General features: G+C 45.4%; 1 protein-coding gene across 1 annotated transcript in view; it reads right to left on the reverse strand.

Annotated features, from left to right (window-relative positions):
• Window positions 1–26,671, reverse strand: part of DNAH3 (dynein axonemal heavy chain 3) — a 1,861,430-nt gene that overhangs the window by 1,763,874 nt on the left and 70,885 nt on the right. The window contains exon 3 of the mRNA XM_069647670.1: window positions 6,329–6,548. Coding sequence (XP_069503771.1) covers window positions 6,329–6,548 — 220 coding nt within the window. The remainder of the gene's footprint in view (window positions 1–6,328; window positions 6,549–26,671) is intronic.

Here is a 26,671-nt window from a genome sequence, read left to right on the forward strand (position 1 = left end):
CGTTTCACCATCTCAGCCACCCTCACAACGCAGAGTAATGTAACACTCTATGACCACCCCTTTCAGTGAACCACACCCTCAGTACCTGATTGGATAATCCCCACAGTCCCATTTTCGTTGGGCCGCATGGTGAGAAGCACACAATGTGGCACGTGCGCTTCCCCAAGTACCACTACCTCACTGGCTACGGTTAAACAGTAACACAGGCATCCACTAGTGCCATCCAAGACCGTACCATCTAACACTCTTAGTTCTACACAACACTTCAAAAGTACCATTACTAAATCAGCCTGCAAGTGTCCAGTCATTGCAAAGCACGTCTAGTAGAAAGTTCAGTAAAAGATTGCAAGGTTTTTGCATCCATGTTCAGCCACATGAGCACCCATCACCACAAAATGGAGGTCTGCAAACTTGTCCCGCAGTATGTTTACAACTCTGTTAGAAGCGCTTCTGTGCACGGTATGTGGCCGGGAGCGTCCGTTACGTTCTTAAAAAGCATACTGTTTTTTTCCGATCCCCAACCATCAAGTGGCACTTCAATGGTATGTGCTTGCAGTAACTCTCTGCTTTTGTCCCGACAATGCTACGATTTGTTTTCCCCACTAGCCCATCTCCTACATAAATCGTACAAATATGCCACCGAAAGCAGCAGTGAATGTATTTTAGCAACCTAAATGAAATTCCCATAAGGTCACTGTGTGCACAGCTGTGCTACTCTCATGGCAGGCCTATTGCAACAGCCTCTTTTTAAATGTGTCCACTTCTACTCTCCACCCTCTGCAACTCATCCACAAGACTTCTTTATCCCTAACAGTTCACCACCAGCTCATCCCCGCACTTATCCTTCCACTTGGCACAATCAGGCCGTTATTTACTTATTGGCATTTGTTCTTCTCATGTACTACACATTCCCCTCCCCCTACCCATGCACTTGGACGCTCCCAATGACACCTGGCCTAGTAGGTTCGATATCTCTGTCTCCCTTCTGTTCCTCCTTCCTTGCCTCGTTGCGCCTTGCAAAACTTGTGTATAGGCGCATTATCAATGCCATATCATATGACATCATACAGATAATGCATTCATGACTACAGGATGCCTTCCACTTACCTTGTACACTTCTCAGGTTTTTTTCCCCCCATACTCACTCCTCCTACTACAAACTGTCCAAAACGTATCGCACAAAAGCAGCACTGCATGCATGCTACCAACTTCAAACAAGTACATACAGTTCATGCAAACAAATAGGGTGCCTGCCCCTTTCCTTGCACACTTCCACCGTAGCCATCTGCACTCTTAGGAAAGAGACCCTTTGCCACAGTTTTTGCTTGAAGATCACAACCACAAACCTTATTGAACTAGGTCTATCGCTCCACAGTCCCATTTCCATGTCTCGGATGTGGCACGTGCAAGGAAGGGATGAGTGGGGCGGAAAGGGTTAAACAGGTTAGGGGATTGAGTCTTCATTGGTCGCTGTGTGGAAAAGTTTTTTTTTTTCCTTGCGTTTTTATATTTCATGTGCTTTCCAACAACCTTTTTTGTTTTTTCTCTTTGTATAACTTTCTGCTTGCTTCTCCTCCTTCGCTTTTTACTGAATTATAGTCAACGCTTCTTGCACAGTGTAAAAGAAAATGGTATTGCCAATGGTGTTCAAAGAAATGCCATTTGCCTTGAAGCACTGTATATTTTGCAACGTCATGCTCTCATAGTGAGTGGAGAACATCCCATCAATGGACATAAATGCAGACATTGTTTCGTTTATAAGTCACCTTCTGAGCTCTGGCTGGGGACAAATTAGACTGCATGGTCCCATGCTCCTCTTGGTAGAATTGTTGAGAAAACGACCTTGGCAGTGGGAAACATCCGCATCACTGCACTCATCAACTTCTTCAGGTGACAGAGCAAATCTCCACATGTCATGTAACCCAAATGTAAACCTCCATAATGCACCACCACAACTTCAACTGTAACAACAGAGGCCACATATCTGCATAGGCGAACCATTCCGCCGAAACTGCAAGCATACAGACTGGACCACTCCTTCCAACCCGAAATTACCAGCTACGCCTCTTTGCACGACATACCTGTGCAGATCTTGCACAAATCTATCACCCACGATCAGCACTGTGCGTCTGTCCATCTCTACCAACCTCATTACACAGAGAGTATAGGGAAAATGTTGTACCGCCCCTTCCTGTGAACCACACCCTTCACACGTGATTCCATAATCCCCACAATTGCATTTGCATGCCCACCATTGTATAAATAGCAGGGTGTGGCGCTTGCGCATTCCCTGCTACAGGGAGGGCTACACCGCAGTAAAGCAGACACAGTCCTTCTCCCCTCTGCACTGTTATTCTTCCAGCTGTCCCTCATTGAGTACTGTGAAAAAAAAAAAAAAAAAAAAATCACACCAGCATGCAGCAATCACAGGCAAGAACTCTGCATACAACACTATCATTTCTGTACAGCACTGCATATTTACTATTCAACACTCAGAGTACACGTCGTGTGTGCTACCAAAACGCCTTCAGTACAAAGGTCTACAAACAAATACACAATGTCAGCATTCAAAAGCATCCAGAGCGGCACCCATCACACCTTTGACCATCTACACAAGAGTCTACTGCTTGGCCACACCCAGCACAACATAATGTACCCATTCATGTGCACATGTGGTCAGAAACCACAATCCACCAACGTAATTTAGGCAGTGGCACTTCTACCCAACCCTATCAATATAACACAACAATACATGGAAACATGTTACAGTTAGCACATTCCACAAACATACCACTACCTCCATCACCCCTACCCACTTCCATTCACAAAGTATTACATCACTGGCAATCAAACTACACAATATTCACTAAATTGGGCCTACTCCCATGAAGCTACACAAACAAGAAACTCCAACGACATACAAGATTCACTTCAACCCTACCCTCTTCTATACTGACAGTGTTCTAACACTGCACCCAGTGGGCACACTGCAAGACTTTTCACTGCACAATCTCCAGCCATACACCGAATTCCATTGAATGTTGGTGCAATCACCACACCCATGAAACCAACAATATGTGCATGGCAACGCACTTCTGGTGCTCTATGAAGAGTAAAATGTGCTCCTCAACCATACTGTAAAGGTGACCACCCTCTGAGAGATGCAGTGCAAACTGCATTGCTGCGGTGCGTGTGGTGAAGGCCTTGGCTTTTGGGTGCATGACCTACTGCCTACAGTCTTTGGCCATGCACCCAATAGTCTACGCCTTGGCCACACCCACCGCAACATTATCCAGCCATGCATGGCTACATGACACCAACTAGCACAATCCACACACATACCACAGCCACCTGCACTCCTACCCAACCACAACACTGCAACAGCTATGCATAGTACGAGGCACTGTTTTGCAGAATCTGCAAATTTAACACAGCCTATGGCACCCCTATCCACTTTCATTCACATACAATGGTGTTACTGACCCAACCAACACTACAAGCATTTCAGCTGACTTCTGGTGCAGTAGCAAGTCTAACATGTGCTCCAGAGCCATTCTATAAAGGTGAGCACCCTCAGACAGATGCAGTCGAAACAGCAATGTTGCGGTGGGTGTGGGCAAGGCCTAGACTACCACTAACACCACACCACATAGATGTCGGAGCAAGTCATCCATCCGTGCATCGAATGGGCTATGGCCTTACCACATGGAAAACACTGCTGTACACGCTACCTTACAATGTGCATGTCATGGGCTTTGCACTCCCCTTCTACATTTGGGCTCCCACCAGTCACCACAGAAATAAGTCTCTGCAGCAGCTATCGTGCCGTGACAAAACCTGCCTGCATTCAACACACGTTAGGCGCCTATGCATAGACCCACAAAGTGGCACTGTATGCACGAACACAGCAGGCACATGAACATTTCTGTCCACCTATTGACATATCTCAGATGATTCACTTATCACTCCTACACCCTTGCCATCCCTTCACCCACCAACAGATAGCATAATATATGTTTTGCTGTTCACTCCCCGTCTGCTACTCAGCTTCCAGCTGTCGGCACAGGAAAAGGTTGCGGCTCGAGCTATCGTGCTGTAACGAATGCTGCCTATATTCACCACACATGCTAGTCGCCTGTGCAGGGACCGGTGAATTGGTGCTGTACGCATGAACACTGCAGGCACACCACCATCATCGTCCACCTAATATTCACACATATCAGATGACCCACTTCTCTCTTCCCCACCCTTTCCATCCCCTCTTCCCACCACCACATGCCATACATTATGTTTGTCAATCCATTTCGCCGCCGCACTGTCCTCCTATACACTATGGCGACGGATCCCAAAAAATTGGACGCACAACACACTTCCCTCCAGCCAACCACCGGCCACGTCCAATGTTCGCCGACATCACTGCGTACTGCAGGCCAATGACACTTCGGTCCACGTAGCGAACATGGAAATGGGTCCGCGGAGCGGAACCAGATATCACTAATTTTTTACGACGTACATTTCTGTTCTTTGCAACAAAACTACTGGTGGGATTGCCACCAAACTCACAAAAGCACGCTTTCTGACCACCCCTATAACTTTGCCCCCCTCTTCACGAAACCTCACCCAACTTGGCAAAATAATTCAGAGCCGCCCATATACTTTTTCTTTGCAAAGTTTGGCGACGATTCCTCCAGGGAGAGTAAAGTTATAAGCTGCCGAAAAAGTGCTCTTCCTATAAGTTTAGCAACTTAACCATAACTACACGCCCGCTACCACGGGCCATGTAATATATATGTATATATACACACACACACAGCTCACTGTAAGAGAATGAAGTCCCAGCACATTGGGCCTCATTATAAGTGAGCCGGTCTGGAAATAAAGGTGCCGGCAACAAGTTACCAGCACCATTTCTTGACTGGCTCGCTTTGAGTCTGCCGGTAGGGTCACTGAACAACCAGCAGCCCTGAACTACGGGTAGTTCATGACGCTACCGGCAGGTATTTCACTGAAGCACCAGCTCCGTTACCACCTATGGGACTCCATGGGAATGGGAACTTACCATACTACCACTGCATGTGATATCCCGGTAGCACCGGTAAAATGGTGCCAATCGCTTAGGTCAATAGGAAAGGTTATAAGAGTTATAATTTCAATGTTACACTGTCACATCTCACATAAGGATTGGTCGAAATTTACTTTGTCATTTCACTCCACATATACTCCTCTTGGAGTACCCAATTAGAAGTCGAGTTTGAATGATACATAATTAAAAGAATGCTATCCATTCAGAAAAAAATTGTGAAAGGAGATGATCTCAATACAAATGAGCTAACTGATTAACATTTCAATTTAGTCACGAGGTTAGAATAGGCCAATAGAGTTAAGTAAATGGATGGAAGTACCTATCGTGTAAACGACAATGTGCAATCAACGGTCGGGAAGTGTTGATAATCTGTAGCATTTGTTGTCTTTTCTCTTCTGTAATTTGCTATAAAAACCGCCCATTTTAGAATTGACTGTGGAATGTCTCTTTGATAATTCCCCGACCTAGGTTGTGCGTAAGATTGTGTGTAATGCACTTTTTGTTTTTCTCACATCTCGTGCATTATTTATATTGGCTCTTTGGATTGATTTTTATTATTGATTTTGAGTCTTGCTGTACACATTCTTCATGCAATTAATTCATTTTATTGTAACAAAATATTACTATATTGGAGGATTATTTTTGCTTGCTTGTTTTTTCTCCCCTTTTCTTTTTTTCCACTGTAAATATTGATTCTATTATTTGTCTATAGATGGTCCTTTTGGATTAAAAGTCTACTTTTTTATTGACTAATAAAATAAATAAACTCCACCTCTCTGAACAACTATATAGTTCTGCTCAATTTTCTTTTTATGGTGTGAGCTTAAGAAATAGATGGATTGCAGTATCTGTGCCTTTGTACAATGTGTGTTTGTAATCAAAGTTGGAGTGCTTTAATGTCCTCACTTTTAACGATTGAGATAAGAAAGAGGGGAAATTAGGTAATGTACGGATTGCGTAACAGTAATTTTCAGTATTTATAGTCCTATACTAACTTGTACCAATTGCACATCCCATCTCTCCCTCCTTTTTTTGGTTGGTCGAACTTGGATTTCTTCTTAGCTTGACTATTGAAAAGTAATGCATTCTCACCTTCAGAAGTAATTTCCAAAGGCACAACAGACAGAGAGCTGTCTCAGAGACGGGCTACAGTCGCTATTGGATCAAAGACAAGAACGAGTAAGACCGAGTAATGAAGATTACAGGTAAATAATGAGGAAGTTATTGTTGATTTAGGAAGGATACGGGAATGTGCTCTCTGCCTTGGAGAAGGCAATGATGTCCTGGGACTAGCAGCTGCCATCTTTTGTAGATCTCCTAGTTTCAGGTCGCGTGCTGTTGGGGTATAGTTGTTAGCAATGGAATCGCTTGGACTACGATGATAGCGTTGTTCTTTAAAAGGGGCAGCCAAAGTCCATGAAGTAAGCTGCATCATAGGAGGGTAAAAGCTGTGTTTGAGGATAATCTGAAATCGAGAAACAAATCACAATATGAAATGTTTAGGCCATACAAGAAGTAATTACACAGAGAATTTACAAACAATACAAGAAGTGGTCTTCAAATAACTTGTAAGGAAAATGCTGCACATAGGAGTCAGATAAAGTGGAGTTTTTACTAAATTTGATTTAGAAAATGACTTCACCAGATGATAGACACTGTTACAGTTTAGTTTAGTTTATTATTTGTATAGCGCACCGCTAGACCCTGGGGCATCCATTACAGACAATACATTCTTGCATTACTGTGTGGTAGTAGTTCTTTCCTCCTCATTACTTCTGTTTCTCTTCCTCATGCCCTCCCTGTTGGTGTCAAAATGGGGGAGGGAGAGGATCAAAAGAACCAGATGCATTATTTGGGAAATTGATAAGAGGCGCTAGCGATCCTCACCAGTAGGCATTTAAAGAGGCTTTACTGGAAGAAACGTTAGTACCCTAATCCTGCTACCATGACTGTGTGCAGATCAAAGAAGAGGAGGGAACAGTGGGTGTATGCAGATTATGGAAGAGATGTTGCTCCCATCCTGCAGTTAGTGTCCATGGTACAGTTTTAACTTGCAAAGCCTCCTCTTGCTGAAATCACCACCCAGGAGGGATAGAAGGAGAAGACCAACAGCAGTTGCATGGGCCATTGCAGAAGCTCCTTCTCCACATTTGGCCCCTTCTCTTATTCCAGCCTGCTAATGCCATTGCATTGGATGTAGAACAGTGAAAGAACCAATAGCAGCATCGGGAAAGTCTGAGGAGAGAGGAGCAATGACACTTCTGACATCATACAGCCCATGTGGAACATCTGCATGGGCAAGCTAGGCCTCTTCGACTGACTGTCTCATTTTAAGAGAAAGAGCAGTTGAGGATAGCACAGCAACAGAAGGGGATACACTGATGATGACGACCACCAGGCTGCCCTGTGGCAAATACATCTTTAGGGTCTAGCCAAGAGTGGCCCCAGATGCTACAATGTCACAACATGGGAACGAGGGGACCTGTTATTGGCACACTTTAAGAGACTTTTACTCATTACTATAAAGTAATCAACATACCAACATCAATTACTGCAGCTAACACTACATTTCTTGTAATGATTTTACTCACAGCCCACATCCTCACTCATACTAACTCATTCTGCATTGACAATCAAGCCCTTGGCACCTATTTTGCACTAGTCAATCTGCCACAGTTGGCACAAAGGGTTTGGCTGCCAAGATGAAATTACTTTTTTCATTTGCCCTGGTCCAAGAGCGCCACTTTGCTCAGAGATTGCTATGCTGTGTCTTTATTGTTTCAGTAAGTGGCTTACGCTGTTTTTTTAAATCTGCATGATAATAGTTTATTTTCTTTATTCTTTCACATTTCCTCTTTTTTATCGTGTTTTATGTCAGTGAAGTCCTATCTTTTTTTGGATGCGCCAGTCTTCCATTTATGCGAAGTGTGAAACCATAGGCTTCATTACAGGATTGGTGGTATCCCACCAGTAAATCCAGCGGAATACCACCAAATGGTATTACCAGTACCGGCACTTGGTCTGCCGGAATAACCGGCAGATTACAAGTGCCAGTTAGGGGAGTTATTCCTCATTCCATGGAGTCCCAGAGGACCCCATGGGGGGAGTTTCTGGTATTATTGTCACCAGTAATGCCGGTGCCGGTAATACCATCTGTTTTTACTGGTGGGGTGCCGGAATTAACTCCAGCTTTTGCCTGGAGTTAATTCCTGCCACCCCACCTGCAAACTTGGAGCATGTTGGTGCGGAAATATGCCAGTAAATGGAATTACCGGCACGTTAATTCTGCACCAGCATACTTATAATGAGATCCCAGGTCTTGATTTATTGTGATAATATAACATATTTAGGATAATGATATAGAGCTCCTTATAAATATGAATGATTGACAATGTAGGGTGACAAAAGTGTCCTCCCTGGAACTTCCTCTAGTGACCACGAGGCAGATGACTTAGGGAGTCAGGTACCTTGCCAAGCAAGTGAGATAAATACATTTCCCACAATACACCTCAGGAACAAAACACAACTGGATCCGGGAAGTGGAATTAGGGACAGGGAAGAGGGTAAACTTGGCAAAATACCTAGCGAGGTCAGGTAAACCAGAGAATACATCAAGACACTGTCTCATGGCCCAAAAACCGATGAACCACCCTCAGGTGGACTACAACTTCCAAAAGCCCTTCTCTCCCAACTGGCAAACCCAGAATGGATCAAGGAAACAAAATATTCCCTTCAAGGAAAGGGAGACAGTAGGAAAACCCTCCAAAGACAGGAATACCCTGAGGGAACCCTAACCACCCTTAGAGCCCACTAACCTACTTGCTTTTCCAACAGCAGTGTAGCAGGTTATCCTCAATACAAGCAGTTTGTTCAGCCTCTCCATCCACAGAGAGTATCAATATTGCCACCAGGTTCTTATTCTGACCATCAAGAAGTGAGAGGGCTTAGCCAATTGCTATCCTCAAACCCTTTAGTTCACTGCTGCAGACCATCAGTCCTAGTTCCAATCAAGGGGAGGGAACAGGTTTCTGTACAACCCAGGTAGCAGTGGAGTAACTTTGCTGAAAATGTTGGGGAGGACATGACAACTGAAAGAAAGGTTCAGTTTGGAGGAAAGGCGGACCGTGGCTCTGAGGGATAACACTAAACTACTACACCACAAGATTCCATTGCCGACGCTCTGTTATAACTTTCATAAGACTGGTGGCGTATCTTTAAAATTCAATTTCAAAGACACTCCAGTCTTCTGAAACATACAACACTACAGTTGGTCTTCAGAATTCACTGCATTGACAACAGTTAAAACGCATGCGCCCCCTCTACCTAAAGAGGGCCTGCAAGCAGGCTGAAGGGACCTGGTGTTTGATTATTGCCACCAGGGCACTGACTCAAACAAGCATATAGACATAATACAAAATGGATGCCTGCAAGATTTTAAAACTGCACTTTAGGCTGCTTATTCTGATTTCATTACTTACTTGCAATATTCAGACTCATTAAAATTAAGGTATGTTTTCTTGTGTTCAAATGACACGAAGGAGTAGTGTATCGAGCTGGAGGTCAGACCGGGACATTTGTCAGTGGGACGCCACTTCCGTTCAGCACCTCAAAGAGGGTGCGCAAAGGAAAAGGCGTCTCACTGGTAGGACCCTGGCAGTAGATGTGCCAGTAAAAACGGCACGGCTGCTGCCAGTGTCATTTTTTTCAAGCGCCTGGCAATGGGGAATTACCTGGCATTACAGCCCGCCGGTCCAGGTAATTCCCCATAGCCAGGTGCCTGGAAAAATTACTCCCCATTCCCATTCGAGTCCCATAGGACTCAATAGGAATGGGGATGACGGATGCACCGGCACTGTGTGCAACAGTGCTGGTGCATCCGTCAAGGTCTGCGAGTGGGTGCCGTTCAGACCTGGCGGGCGGAAAGGCACCTGCTTGCAGAAATCGGAGTAGCTTACAGGCACCTTTGTTACCGGACCGGCATACTCATAATGAGGCCCAATGTGTGCCAAGCAATTCCTGCTCAGCACACTTATTGTCCTGGCAACATGACACCTTACCCTTTCCGAACGGTAGAGGTGTCCTGCTGCTAGGACAATGTCCCAAGGAGCTCCGGGAATCGGAGGTTCCTCATGTTGCTTTGTGTCAACAGAGCATTAAACTGCAAGCCATTAGGCACTGATGGGAGGGAGGGGGCGACTATTAGCAGGGACTTTTTTCCTTTTAGAAATGCGTATGGGAGGGAGTGATCAGAAGTGATAAGGGTGCACAATGTTGAATGCTTTATGAAATAATGACTATGGCTTTAAAACACAAGGCTCACGTTAATCTGCATGATGCTATTGTGACTTTGCATGCAGGATGGGGAGAGTAAAACTAAAGCCATGCTCTTATTGCTCAACATATTTCTATGACAATGTATATAGTGTACAGTTAGTTTACTATGAAAGGCTATCTTATTATGTAATGTGGTTTGCTTCCAAGGCATTGCCAGAAATAGTTATTTAAGCACATGAAATGTAAAGCAGAACCTTACTAAATATCTATACCAACTAAACCTGGGAAGAACTGCACAGTTGCTTAAATTGTTCACATCCAAGTGTCACCATTTAACCTAAGTGTGTGATCCTGGGCAATTCATTAAATCACACTGACGCTCTGTATGGGATTCTGTTTCACTTGAAAGGCTTATGTTAATATATCATGCTATTATAATAAAAAAGACTAAGGACTATAGAGTTTCTCCATATATAACAATAGTGCAATATAGGTATTGTGCACCACAAAGTCATTTGTCACTTGGCTTACTTATGGCAACTTATTCTAAAGTCACTTACATGGTGCCTCTATGTATCAAAGACTAATGACGCTCCTTGCAATGTCCTTTTCTTTGAAGTCATTTCTGTTGGGCAATCCATGTGCAAATTAGGAGGTTTCCATGTATTTTGCCCCAGAGGGCCTGGACAGAGCTCTAATAGATGAGTTTCCTGCATCTGCAATGATCCTGCAGTTTTATTTTTCTATCTGTAAACATAAAAATGCCATCTGCCACTAATGTTACCAAAAAAGTAGATTGGGGCACGGGTGGGCGGTTTGGGGGTGTGAATTAAAATGTTTACACACACTGCATTTTGGGGCTCACCTCACCCCTCACTCTTGCAATGCTGGATTCTCCCTTGACCCCAAATGTGATTGTCCAAATGTGCCACCTCACTAGGGTCAGCCTGCAGCCCAGCCGTCAAACAAACATACACACAGCTGAGATCAGCTCGGCATTATGTAATGAGACAGCGTGAGCCTGACTGGGCACCTCAGCCAGGCTCGAGCTGTCCTATTACAAGATCAAAGAATGCAGCGGCCACAATGCGGCCCCCCGACCAAAAGATGGGGGGAGGGTGTGCATGCCACAAGAGTTGGGGCGGACTTGTCCCCCCACCCTCCTATAATTACGCCCATACCAGGTAGCCCAGTTCACCGTGGCAGATGACAGGAGCAAATGGCTCCTCTTTGGAGAAGGCTGGTGAGGGAAGACAGCTAGAGAGGAGAGTGTCAGAATCTTTGGCAGATTTGCTCACCTCAGTCTTGCGACATGTGCTGGAGTCCAAGGCAGGTGCATCCTGAGGTGATCTTGGAGTCCTGGCGTCTCGAAGATAAGGGCGAGTCTCTCTGGTAGCCACAACGTCTGCTGAATGAGACAGCAAACAGAATGACCTCAGGAGCGCCTGCCAAGTAGCAGGAGAAAACCACTTCAATGAGAAGGGAAAAACCTTCAGTCCAATGAATAATCAGACTGAAGAGCTTCAATGTCGGAGCTGGGCACAGGCGATCCCCAGGGGGCGGGGGAAGTCCATGAGAGCAGCGGAACAGAAGACCAATCTCAGGAAGGACGAAGCAACCAAAGAAGGCAAGAATCTGATGACCAGAAGGAAGACAGGGGTTGGGGTAGAACAGGCAAGGAACAGAGTTGGCACGGAGAAACGGGCAAGGTAGGCACACAACACAGTAACTTACAAGTGCTGAACAAGGATCCGAAAATTCATAAATTCTGGATGACTCCAGATGCACAGGAAAACAAAGATGGACGCTGAGGAACACTAGACCGCAAGGTGGTGCTTTCAGCCACCATGTTGGAAAGGTTAGCACATCGTATTCCACAGGAAGCAAGGGTCCAGGAAGAGAATAATGACCAAGGACGGTGAAACCTGACATATATACCCCTTCCGAAGACCAGCACCTCCTGGCTTGTCAGGGTGCTAAAGATGAAACTGATGAAGAATGGCAGGGACATGGATGTTTGCCAATGGTTCCAAAGTCTTTTCACTAGGCAGATAGCCTTTCCACTCCACAAAGTGCATTAGCCGGCCTCTGAGATATCTAGAATCACATATCCGCAAGACCTCATTCAAATTCTTGATCCGAAGTGAGCATTGGTGGAGGAACTGGCGGAGGGGGGGGGGGGTACTGTCGCCTCGGTAAGGTTTGAGAAGAGAGGTATAGAATACTGGGTGTATTCTGTGCCAAGTAGGTGGGAGTTGCAGGTGACAAGGGGCAGGGTTCACTCGCTCAATGATAAAAGGGACCAAAAAAGCAAGGAGATAATTCTTTAGGAGACAAATGTTTTGACAGATTCTTAGATGAATGCCACACAAGTTCCCAACCGCATTGATGGGAGCTGGGATGCATTTCTTATCAGCAGAGAGCTTGGAATCTTGCAAGGCCTTTTCAAGGTGGACCTTTGAATTCTTTTGAAGCATGACAAGATCTGTGATCCACTGGTCAACCAAGGGGACAGAAGAAGGCACCGGGTTAACAGAAGGGAACATGCTTGGGTGAAAACCATATGAGCAGTGGAAAGGAGATGTTTTCAATGAAGAAGGGATGGAATTATTGTAAGCAAATTCTGCCACTGGCAGAAGCACTGCCCAATCGGTATGTACTTGAGAGGAAAAACATTGTAGGTACTGCGCTAAAGTTTTATTAAATCTTTCAGTGATGCTGTTAGTTTGGGGATAGTAACCAGAAGAAAGAGCCCTTTGAATTCCCAAAGTACCGCAAACTTGAGTCCACAATTGGGTGTACCAACTCCCTCTGTCAGAAATGATAGTAGTCCATGTAGACTTGTGCCATTTGTGAAGCTGTAGAAAGTTTTGCTAAAGGAGAGAAATGAGCCATTCTGGTAAGCAAATCAATGGTAGCCATATTAGTAGTGAATCCTCTTGAAGGGGGTAACTCCACTATAATGTCAGTGGTGATGATCTGCCAGGGTTTGTCTGGAAGTAAAATGTTGATGTAGCAATCCCAGTGGATACGAGGTGATCTTCGAGTCCTGGTGTCTCGAAGATAAGGGCAGGCCTCTCCGGAAACCACGACGTCTGCTGAATGAGACAGCTAACAGAATGACCCCAGGAGCAACTGCCAAGTAGCAGGAGAAAAACCCTTCAATGAGAAAGGAAACCCCTGCGGTCCAATGAATAATCAGGATTTTACTGAAGGTCTTCAATGTCGGAGCTGGGAACTGGCAAACCCCAGCGGAGGGTTTGTCCACAAGAGCAGCGGAACAGAAGACCAATCTCAGGAAGGAGAATGCAACAAAAGAAGGTAACAATCCTGGGACCAGAAGGAAGGCAGGAGGGCGGGCAGAACAGTCAAGGAACGGAGTAGGCAAGGAGAAACAGGCAAGGTAGGCAGACAACACGGGAACTTACAAGTGCTGAACTAGGATCTGAGAATCCCTAGTGTTAAGATGTGAGGCAGGCAGTACGAGCATGTCACAAATCCCAGACGACTCCAAACGCTCAGTAAAACAAAGATGGCGACCGTGGAACACTAGACTGTAACGTGGTGCTTGTAGCCACCATGTTGGAAAGGTTAACACATCGTAGTCTCGTAGTCCATGGGAAGCATGGAACCAGGAAGAGAATAATGACCAAGGACGGTGAGACCTGACAGAGGTGCTGCAGAGATTTTGGAGAATGGCGAGTGCTGCAGAGGGGAACTGAAAAAGTGGAAGAAGGAGAGATGAGGAGGTGAACTCTAGAGAAAAAAGGAAATTGTTGAGAGTGAAAGAAGGGAAGGGTGCAGAAAGCAGAACCAGAAGTTGAGTGGAGTGTGGTAGAAGGAACAGGGGGAAAGAGGGGTATAGTAAAACCATGAGTGGAATGGAAGTCTGTAGTAGGAACTGAGGAAAGGAGGGGGGGGGAAGAAGAACCAGGAGTGGAGGGGAAGTCGGTAGTAGGAACAAAGGAAAGGTGGGGGGGAAGTAAAACTAGGAGTGGAGTGGAAGAAAGGTTGGAGGAACTAAAACCTGGAATGGAGTTCAAGGAAGGAGTTACATTAGAAGGCTGGAGGAAGTAAGACCCAAAGTGGAGTAGAAGAGGGCAGCAACAGTCCAAGGAGGTAGCAAGGAGACAGGAACGAATCAGCAGGAAGAGGGGGTAGGCAAAAGTGAGGTGGCTGAAGACGATACTTCTTCAGGTGAGGTCGGTAAAGAAGATTGGCCAAGGGTTGAAAAGCACTGGCGGAAAAAAAAGAAAGCAATATAGAGAAAAGAGATTGGGATATTATAAAGATATTGAAAAGCCGAGGAGCCAGAAGCAGCCTAGTCAGATAGAGGTAGGAGGTTCCCGGAGGGCCATGTAAGGCCGTATGCAGGTCTGATGGGTGGGAGGAGGTTCCAGCAGAGATCAGGGAGCCTACTGACAATTCACAGAGGAGGTGGGTAGAACAGAGTTAGGAAGGAAGGCTAGCAAGGATTTCCGCCTCTCTCCTGGCTGACCACAGCTCCATCTATGATAAATCCTTGAGGGTTCTGCAGAGCATAAAGGACTGGTCTGATCTTAGGGTTTGAGACCCATACCTAGGATCAGACAAGTAGGAGAAGGGTTTGCTACATACTGGAGCTTTTATCGTTAGGGAGGAGTGAGGTAACTCCTTTGAGACTTTGAAACAGTGAAGACATTTGGGAAAGAAGGCCATCCTATATTTTGTTATTTCTTTTGGGTAAGATCCTGTTTTTATTTAAGTTGGCCCGCCCCTGGGGGTGTGACCAGCAGGAGAAGGATGAAAACATAGTCCTCCTGCACTCATGTAGCCACCTGAAGAAATCCTGAATTAATCCTGGAAGCAGGACACTAATCTTGAATCCACACACTGCCTAATTTATAGTAATACCGGGGGAGTCGGCACATTGACTCTCTCAACAGGGAACATCGATCCCAGAACTCACCTGACATCAATCCCTCTGGAGATAAAAGGCACAGGCAGATGGCGCCAAGATGGGCACCTTCCGTCTCTGGAACTGAGCTGACTTCCGGGGGCTGGAATCAACAGTCGCCATGGCCCAGCACTGTGACCAAACTTGATCAGTGACTCTGGCAGACAAACCGGTTAAGGGAGGGTCCCCTGCCCAGAGTGGAGAAACAACAGGAGTAACCCCTGTGAGCGACCAGCATCGGCTGTGTAAGGACCGTCAAGGGAGAGTGCCTGGGGTGGACTGACAGCACATGCCGCGCTGGAGCAGCAGCAGTCTACCTGAGGGTAAGGCAAAGATGGCATACAGCTCGGCATGGGACAGGGGAGCACAGTAAACTGTCGAGGTAGGGGGTGCCGGGGGGACTCAGGGTCAATAGGTGTGGGGGAACTCCTAGTCCTCCATCAAATAGTGCATCCAGCAACTGGGGAGCACGGGACACCAGTTGGAACCGCATTCAAGTGCAACAGCCACCCTGCACCCCTGGGGACAGGTGGAGAGTTACTTTCAGCAGCAACACAGGGAGGCCTGTCTGCCTATTGTGAGACCCACAACACATAAGGGGAGGGGGCCTGCGACTGGTTCTGATCACCCCGTTACTTCTGGCGAGTGCTGCATGGGTGTGGGAGTCCAGATACAATGATTCTGGGGCTTCTCCAAAAGAAACACCCAATGTAGAATCCCAAGGCCAACTTATAACATAAGGCAGGATGCATATAGTGCTCCGCTCAACAGGGTGAGCAAGATGTTGGGAGAGTGAGTCTCTGGAAGGGTAGCAGATATAGAAACTGTTACATAACACAACAGGATTCAACTACCCACATTTGCAGGGGCACGAGCCTCGGGGACTCTCTCAGTTAGCACAACAGCTCAGTCACAACCCACCGGACTGGGCTTCTCCTGGAATTTCATGGATGACAACCTAACGGCCCAATCAAAATTATACAGATGCAGTCTGAATGCTCCTGGCATAGCACTCAGGTACTGGCAGGCACAACGGCCCAAGGGGACCTGGCTTGCCTAGGAGGAGGGCTGAGGATACATTATCGGATATGGACTTACTCTTTCAGCCGTCTCAGCACAGGATTTACTAAACAGCCCTCTCCACTCCTCTGTCTTTTCACACCAACTCAACACCCCACAGACAAACGACACATCAAGATGGGAGCAAAGGGCGGCAACCAAAAAGTGACCCATTCATGACACCAGCAATGCGTTCACAGAGCACCATGAAAACAGAGCCCTCCGCTCAGAAGGCGGACTCTGTTAAAAATCTGGAGAACAAAATACACAGAGGTCCTCCTGTCAGTTCGAAATTCTTGATCGGCTTTGGAACTGAAAATTGGAAATATTGGCAAAGAGCTGAATTTAACACACACAGACATGCATAAAGCGTCTGAAAAACTAAAAGAGACGGACACCACGGTCTTAACCGCTGAAACTGAGATGCAAATGCTCAAGAGACAGGTTTCCTCATTATTACAGATAACCAAAACCCTAGAAGCAAGAGGGGAGGATGCAGAGGGCCGCTGGAAGAGGAACAAATTGTGCATCATTGGGCTACTGGAGGGAGAAGGAGAATCAATGGAATTGTTCCTGGAAACCTGGCTAGAGAGCAAGCTAAGATCCAAAGGCCTCTCACAATGGATTGCAATAGAGCATGCTTAAAGGTTCCCCACAAGTAAGCCCCCACCTGGAAGCTGACCTCGGCTGTTAGTGGAGCAGATCTATAATTATAGAGACTGTGATGCAATTCTTCAACTGGCCAGACGAAATGGTCAATACGCATGACCAACGGGTCTGTCCTGATCTTCCCTTATTATACTAAAAAAGTACAACAGCAAAGGCAAAACTTCGGGAAATAAAAAGGATCCTGAGAGAGAATGATGTTCGATACATGCTGCTCCACCCGGCCAGGTTGAAGATATATGATATGATTGATTATTTATAACGCGCTTAATACCCAGCGGTTTCTAAGCGCGGACCCGGGGATCGAACCAGTGTTACTCAGCACTGTCTTGCTTCCAAGGCGAGCACGTTGCCCCTGAGCTATGCTCCCGAGACTGATCATCGATGGCGATATGCATTCCTTCTGTAACTCCCCGGAGGAAGCGTGGGAATGGTGGGAAGCAGAAGGGACCTGGTGCACCAAAGCATCCGGGAATAAACAGAGACAAAAATCCTCCGTGCAACAGAAATCCAGAAGGCGACCGGAACTGAGATGAAGGGAAACCATAATGGAAAGCTCAGGTGTCGGAAAGGATCACAGTGACTGAAGATGACACCCTAGGGATGGTGGGGCTGTCGGGGTGGAGGGAATGGATACGGACACATCAGTGGATGAATTAGACTAAAGAGACAGCACGGTGGAACCTCTGCAGTTAGAGGACATCCCAGGCATTGAATCAAAACTCGGGCACCAACAAAAGAGACCTGCGTGAGATCTGTGGGGATCGAGTACGGGCGGCAGTGGAGAGACCGAGGGAACCATTTGAAGGGGCTGCTCGAGGTTTGCTTCCCCTGGACTCACTATGGGTTCTCTCACATGGAGGAGCAGTGACACCAAACCCCAGACGTGAGTTGACTGCCGATCCCCCTGCCTCCGAGGGGACACGGTCGACCCACATGCACATACATTGTAGGTATTCTACATAGAGCACCCTCACAGTTGGAGGTGATGCTCCAAGTTGTTCATATTGGTTTGATTGTTGGAAAGTTGGAAGGGTATGAGGGAGGAAGGGAAATTGGGGAGAAGGGGAGGGATATGATATGATATGGCATTTATAACGCGCCTATCCACCAGTGTTTCAAGGCGCAATGAGGCAAAGGAGGGCAAACAGGAAGGACAAAACAACAATCTTACTAGGCCTAGTGACATTGAGATTGTGCAAGTGCAGGGTAGCTGGGAGGGGAGAAGTGCCGGGCGGAGGAGGGAAATGTTCCAACTTAGAGTTATGCAATTAAGGGATTCAACAGAGGGATCCGTGGGAGGGGTTGAGGGTCATTCATTTAACATGGGAATTCTCACAATACTAACTTGGAATGTGCAGAGAATGGGCCGTGCTAAAACGGGAGAGAGATGTTAGGATCTTTGCAGAGTTGGGGGGCATATAACATTCCTACAGGAGACACATTTAACACAGACAGACCTTGGAAAAGTCAATACAAATTGGGGTGGAGCAGTATATGGCACACAGTTTTCATCCTATTCTCAAGGAGTCTTAACATGGATAGCCAGAAGGACTCCCATACAGATCTCTAAAGTTATTTGTGATGAAGAAGGATGAACACTCATACTATTAAGAATCCTAAGAATCCTAAAAGGGAGGGAAATAAACCTCAAAAGCACATATGCCCCAACATCGATAATGTAACATACTTTCCAGGGGTGGTATGGTGCTGGTGGGACACATCTACAGGGGGATGATATGGTGGGGGGGGCTTCAACTGACCCCTAAACCCAAGTCTGGACAGATCTGGCCCCGTTCCAACACACAAATCCTTAGCGACGAGTCACTGAAGATCTTGATTTGGTCGACTTGTGGCAGGAAAAAAACAGAGATGAAAGAGGGTGCACCTTCTATTCCCATCCTCACAATTCACCTTCGCGTATAGATTTTATCCTAGTAGGCAGAGCTCAATTTACCAATTATAGGGAAGCCACTTACCTAAGGAACACGCTATCAGACCATGCCCCACTGAAAGTCACAATGACCTGGGCAAGGGGACAGGGGGGACAACACCCAATTGGAAGCTCAGGGCAGAGTTGTTAAAGGATATCTATAGGGAAGAGATGGACCAGGCCATTGTAAATAACTTTGCACTAGCAGGGGTACTCAGGGTTGCCCGTTTCCTGATCGAGTGGTTTCTCATGTGCCATAGACAATGATGCTCTTGTCCTCTAGTCGGCAAGTCTTGCTTCAGTTTTCTCTGGTGTCTCATGTGCCCTGGAGGATGTTGCTCTTGTCCTCATGTCAGCAAGTCATGCTTCAGTTTGCTCTGGCATCTCATTTGCCCTGGTGAAAATTGCTCTTGGCCTCTGGTCGGCAAGTCGTGCTGCTGTTTGTTGTTGTGTTTCAGAAGCTCTTAATATTGATTTTCGCGTTGCATCAGATGGAGCTTTTCCAAGTGATGTTCGTTTTTTGTGCAGCATGTTTCAGTCCCTCAATGGCTTCAGCGCATTTGAGAAAATGTCCAAAAAAGATTGATTGGTTGTGCTCTCTTCTCATGAATGAGCTTAAGTAAACTGTAACCTTGCATTTTCCATATTTGGAGTGGTGTGATAAAAAGATTTAATTTCTTTTTTTATTCCCTTTAAAAATGCTTTAATAAACACTTTCCAGCTGTATACAATAGTAATACATTTCAAAGGTGTAACCAACACATCGAACACATTGCTTCAGACACTTTTCCAAATGTTGCCTCCTTCTATTACCTACTGTAGTGAAATCGGGGTGAGCATCAATAAATGAGGGTGTCCACGCAGTGAATTTTTAGCATCCAAAAACAGACTACAATCTTGCCCCAAACAAATCCATGCAAAATCTGGTAGCAGTGGTTTCAACAGTGTGGATTTGTATAGCTGCACAATCATACATACACACATCCAAACATTTTTTTGCATATAAGATTTTGGCATCCAAACAGACTAGGATCTTGACCCAGGCAAAAGAAGAATCCATGCAAAATATGGTAGACGTGGTTTCAACAGTGTGGATTTGTATAGCCGGAAAAACATACACACATACATTCATTCAGCTTTATATATAAAGATTTAAAGAAGAGTCAGTGGGAGATTGTGGGGTAGTGTGAATGCATTTAAGGTCACCATCCGGGGGAAATGTTTACCCACCACATGTGGTATTCGATCAAAGTTGCAGTCCCACCTACGGAACTCGGAAGATTGAATAATGAAATTGGGAGGAGAACTAGCCAAAGGGTCCACATGCGGGGCAGAACTACTGCAGGAATATATCCTTAGGGCCCACCCGCAGGAACAATTAGGGAAACCCGATTATGCACAGAACGTTAAGAGGATTCAAGGGGAAAGGGTAAGCCAGGCCAGCTATTGACCTGGCTTCTCAGGAGGGAGGAACCAAAGGAGACATTAGCCCAAATTATTACAGAAGTGGGAGATCTGGTTACAACACAGGAGGTTATCAACAAGATTTCTCGTGAACACTATGTCGAGTTAAGTTAATCTAAAAGACGCATTGGTGATCCCTCCCCTGAAAAAGTGGAGGCCCATCGAATGCTGAAAACCTGACAGAGTTATTGAAGCAAGCTTACCTGTCAAAGTTGATGGCGGCCACAGAGGGGATGGAGGGATCAGTGATGGAAGGAGAAATAGAGCAGCAATTGACTCCTTGGGGATAAGGAAATAACCGGGGGGGGGGGGGGGGCGGGCCAGTCTCCCGACCGAATCTTTCTCTACCTATGCTGACCTAGTCCCCGAACTGAAATAATTTTATGATTCAGCCTTTCAGAAAGGGATCCTGCCGGACTACATGACAGAGACAATAACAGTGATGATGTTAAAGCCTGGGAGAGACCCACACAGATGGGAATCATACCATCCCATCTCCTGCTGAATCTAGATGTGAAAACCTTAGGCACAGTGTTAACCAAAATAGACTGACAAAACAGACTCTGTACCTAGTCCATCATGATCAATGTGGTTTTGTGGGTGGGTGAAACAAGTATGAACCTATGGTAGAGAGAGAGAGAGAGAAAGAAAGAAAGAAAGAAAGAAAGAAAGAAAGAAAGAAAGAAAGAAAGAAAGAAAGAAAGAAAGAAAGAAAGAAAGAAAGAAAGAAAGAAAGAAAGAAAGAAAGAAAATTGGAGTGGAATTGGGTTTTTCAAGTACTAATAAGACTCAGGCTGGGTCCGAACATGAGGAAAGAGGAAATTGAAACATCTACTATTTCAAAATCCCCTGGAAAGGGTAAAAACTGGTAAGGAGGTTTCACCTAGATGGCAGCTGGAAAGGGGCACACAGCAGGGGTGCCCTCTGTCCTTTATCCTCTTCGCCCTAGCATTGGAACCCCAGGCAAATATTTTCAAAGACCAATTTAGGAATGCAGGAAAAACGATAGATGGCCAAACCCATGTAATATCTCTGTATGCGGATGACGCCCTCCTCTATGTCCAAGATCCAATGTTGCATGTACTGTACATGCTTGATATGACAGACCGCAAAGGCAGATTGTCTGGATTCTGAATTCATATGGAGAAAAAAAAAAGCGGTATCCCTCGCTTTGGGCACCTTCGAAGACTCGCCATCCCTGAGTTTCATCTATATTATTTAGCTTCTCAATTGCAACATGCGGCTAGATTGGACATTGCGGGTGATGGGATAGATAGGTCACTACTGGGTATGCCCATAAAGCATCATACAGGTTTGGAAACACTGTGAGGAGAAGTTGGGAGGTTTCGGGCAACCTGCATCACACGAACGGTCCAGTAGGTTTGGAAAAGAGTATGCAGCCAATTAAAGTTGGTGGCAGGTTATAGCTCCGACACTCCTCTGAGAGCGGATTGGGGGTATAGGTAAAGACAGATGTGCCCAAGTTGGGTTTTGAATGGTGTGATACCTGTTTGAAGCATGAACATTGCTGCCCTTCACAGAATGGGTAAGAATGTTTCAGATGCCTGGGAGACAGTTCTATAATTTTGCACAGCTGACTTAAACCCTAAATACCAGATGAGCCTCCCATCACCCCAGTCCTCCAAACTCTACTAACCATGGGAGCGGAACGGCACCCAATCACAATGCAGGGAGAATCACCAGAAGCCGAGGCATCCTCATTGGCTCCAAGAACAAAGCACCGTCAATGAAATCAACCCAGCCGGCGAGTTGGGGAGGCTTATACAAGATTGGTCTGTGTTGAAGCCAAGGTTGCAAGCAGAAACATTGTATGGCGAGCGCTCCAAAGAACATTTTTAAAACATGTGTGATGAAAGACACAAGTAAAGTTGAACTGCTGAGTGATTGAACTTTTAATGCAAGATAATATACCTTTGACAGAATGGTTCGGCACCTTGTGGGTGCTCAATCAAAAATCTCTGTAAGGTATCCAGCTGAGAAGTGGCAAAAGTGAAAGTGAGAAAAGGGTTATATCAAGAAGAGAACGAGTAATTGTGAATCTAAGTGGTCCTGCTACAGGTTAAGCAAAATCACGCGCACAGTCGAAAGTCTTCGATTTTTGAATTAAAGAAAGCTTGGAAAAGTAGATAAAGTTGGTCCGAGCCCAGCAGAGGTAGAACAATTGAAAGCTTTGTGTTAAAGTGGGCGCGAGCCCGGCAGAGGGGGATTTATTATCTTATATGGGATTTGCAAACGTGGTAGTATGTGGGGACCTTAATTCCAGGGTTCTCAGAAATTGGCCGACTCTGGGAACCCTGGAATTGCCCGACTGATGAAACAAAAACAAAACAGTGCTCATCTCCCCATATCATTGGGAGAAAAGATACAGGTTGCAAATAACGAATGAGTTGGGCTAGTCTGTCGTACTCAATGGGCTTAACCATAGTGAATGGAAACTGCCCCTCTGACTTCCCACCCCATTTCACTTAGTCATCTGTCTGCAGCTCAAATACCATCGATCAGGTTTTTATTTACAATGACATCAACATTGGTGGCAGATATGTGTGTCTCACAGAGAGGAGAGTGATCATCTACCACTTATCTGCACCCTGAATTCGTCTGCGCCCACCACTAGCTGTGGTGAGCAATTTGTGCTCACTATTGATCAACAGCTTAACCACATCACATGGTCCGCTAATAATCTACTTGTGGCGGGGGAGGTAGCTAATGATTTATTCATTACTTTCTCCTCCAAGTGTGAGATGATGCAATCTAATCAAATGACTATTGAAATGGCAAACTACGGAATTGTGAGATACCAGAGCTGCATGAATAAGATTAGTTTAAGTATAACAACAGGCAAGAGAAGTCTCTATAAACGGGAAGAGAATAACATATGGTTGGTGCATCGACATTGCTTTGAGGAATAGAAAGAGGCAACTCAGAACAGAACTTAGGGGGATTGCACGTGAATCATTTGATCCAAAGAAACACACACAAGTGGTTGGAAAGTCACAAGCACTGCAAAGAATGTGGCTGAGGAAGCATAAACATACCTTGGAATCTTTGAAATGGCCCAAATTTTGTATACAGTAGCATAACAAATGATGCAAAGATGTTTTGGAGGTTCATTAATTGACACAAGGAATATAGCCCAGTGATTTGTGATGTGCTGGAGGGAGACTGGGTCAGGCACATTGAGGCAACATTTGGATTATTTCCATTACTGCTGCTTCCAACATTTGCACCACTGGGGTATTATGGGAATATCGCTTGGAGCAGGTAGATATCATTAAAATCATAGGACCATGCACAGCACCGGGCCCTGATGGATCGAGGATGATCCGATTCTATGGGCAGGTGTCTCAAATTGTCAGTTTACATTAATCGGCACAACCAAGCAACTCCTGTAAACTTGGAGGGAAAGCACAATAGTTCCCATTTATAAAAAAAGGCAGTAAACAGGATCCTTGTAATTACAAGTTGTTTGCAATGCTTTATGCCACGCTAACATCTTTGCCAAGATCCTACTTGGGGAATTAAACAACTGGATCGTGGAAAATAACATCATTTCTGTTAACCAAACTTGGTTTAGAAGGGGTTCTAGCACTGCTGGCAATGGACTGTCTGTCTTTGATTACCACCACTGAACAGGCATGGTTAATTTGGAAGTTGCCTATTGTGAGGGGTCAGAAATGTGAGATGGACACAAAGGTGTAGTTTTCTCAAGGTTTGCCATTTATTAAAGGAAAAAGGGGTGAGATAAACACCTATCTTTCTTGATCCTAAAAAGGAAGTTCCTGCCTAGAAAACTAAAACTAAAGAAAGAGGACAGTGTCCAAAATGTCTCTTACCCTCGCACTTATAAATACAACAAAAATATACATGGAATACTTCAGTTCAATGAAACAATATAAAAGTTCAAAACTATACGTTTTAGAAAGTACTCCTTGTGAACAGGGTTGGGCTTCTTCCCCTGAATCAATTGGAAGACCCTTGAAAAAGTTCTGATTCAGCCAAGTTCTTTTAAGTTCAACACAAAATGTCCTTTCACTCTTTTCACTCCACAGCGTCCTGATATTAGAGTTAACAAGTTCTTTCCACCAAACCTTTTTGCCACAACCACACTTCTTCAAAACATCTTCTTTCCTGGTATACCCGCCTGCCAGGACTAATTACTATTGATCCCTTTCCTGGTATACTCGCCTGCCAGGAAGGAAACTCCTATAAGTACAATTGGTCTTGGTGGAAATATCTGTTTGAAGATTGTCCACACCAGTGTCCCATGTGAGGAAGGCTGAACAATGGCTGCCTCTTTTTACAGTATCTTGACTCTTGGCAATGTGGGTTACAGGTTCCTCCAAACTTGAAAACTTAGGAAAAGAGAATTGTGCACAAGTTGCCTCTTGACTGCTTCTTGATAACCCCTTGTCTGTTGGCAATGCGGGTTACAGGTTTCCCCTAGTAGGTTTCCCATAAAAGGGGAATTGCGCCTTGGTAGCCTTTGTACTGCTTCTTTACAGCCTATTGGCTGTTGGCAATGTGGGTTACAGCTTTGCCCCAGTTGGTGTTCCATAAAAGGAGAAATGCGTCCTTGTCACCTCTTTTCATTAATTGTTTGGTATTCAGTATATTATAGGTTACTACCCAATGTCCTGCCCAATGTCCTGCCTGGAGCACCCGGGGATTACCTTTAACTTCAGGCCAACTCACCAGTCTTCTCTGGCATCTCCGTTTCACTTTCTGCTGCTGTGGCAAACCTTCCTCATTCTGCCTGCTCCATTGCCATCTCCCACATAACTTTAGTAGTCTGTCCGGCTCTTCTCTGGAGCTCTGCCAGCTCCGTTGCCAGCCCCATTGGACCTCTGCTTCCTGTTGCACACCGAGACAGCACACGTCGGGCTGGCAGCACAACCTCCTCTATGGCTGGGCTCCTCTTCCCGCTGCCTTTCACAATGCTGCTTCCTGTGGCATGCACTCTCCAATCTCACATGCCTTCTCTTCCCGCGTTGGCCCCAGCTGGTGAACTTCCTTCTGTGGCATTCCTAGAACTCGAACTGCTTCTGCCTCTACTACTTATTCCACATCTCTTTCCAGCTATAACTCATTCTGGAGTTTAAATATCACGCTCAGGTGCCTTGGTCTACAACAACTAGACTGCACATTCTGTTCAATGGGACCTATGATCCTTACTAATTCCCTCTTCCCAGTCCCAGTACCACAGGCATTAAGGATACTGATGTCCATAGTGGTTTTGGTCCTTTGATATTTAGTTAGCTTTGATTGTTTTATGAACTGCGAGTTATCAGAGTTAGGGGATGTTATATATAAGGTTTGTAATTTAACATTGGGGTTAGGACCGCCACCTAAAAACGAATCATGGCAATTAGGGGATGTCACATTTAACTCCTGAACTCCCAAGGTACAAACCTTATTCGGGTCAGATATATTTTCATAGCATGTTCTTTTGGTATCATGGGAGGGACTTGTGCAATGACAGCATGCCATTAGGTAATTGGGAATTATAGGAACTTTCATTCTCATAAGAAGATGAATACTGCAATACTGATGAATACTGCATCCCACACCACTTCCCCCTGACAGCCATCTCCTCCAATGTGATCCTCCCTCATGATACCAGCCTCAGGGTTAGGATCAGGTAGTGGCTGCCTTCCCCCGGCCACATGAGAGGAGAGTATAGTGAATAGGGCTCCTGGCAATTCCCTGATCTATCCAGGTAAGTAAAGTAGTGAAAGCACAATTGATCAGGGCGACCAAACGAGATCACCACAGCCATGTATTCAATGAATCATATAGCAGATGCCACTCATGTAAAGTATCGTAAAATTAATTTTAGTTTTCAAACAGGTGATTTGATACAAAAATATTGTGAGAAATCAATATTACACAGCACAAAAAGTGTAAAAAGTGTAGCAACTGTACAAGGGATACATAAACTCAACGAACATAGGTGTCAAAACATTTTGTGTAAGACAAACAGAGCAAAAAGGTCCCACACAGTCTTATGGGATCGTACAATCTAATTTGAAAAAACAAGCCGATTTAAACAACTGAAAATAGTGGCAGTGTTGGCATTAAACACTGGGGAAAGAAATGTCAACACAGGTGTGTTTCGGCCACTCGTAGCTGGTCTTGAGTGCTTGGAGTTGGGTGGCCTTCATCAGGACAAACAAAAGAGTTTGGTGGTGGAACATTGAATGTAGAATCCTGTCTTGCTCGGCCAATATTTATTGTT

This window comes from Ambystoma mexicanum, chromosome 2q (assembly GCF_040938575.1).
Source record: "Ambystoma mexicanum isolate Mex_15411 chromosome 2q, UKY_AmexF1_1, whole genome shotgun sequence".
Classification (NCBI taxonomy): Eukaryota; Metazoa; Chordata; class Amphibia; order Caudata; family Ambystomatidae; genus Ambystoma; species Ambystoma mexicanum.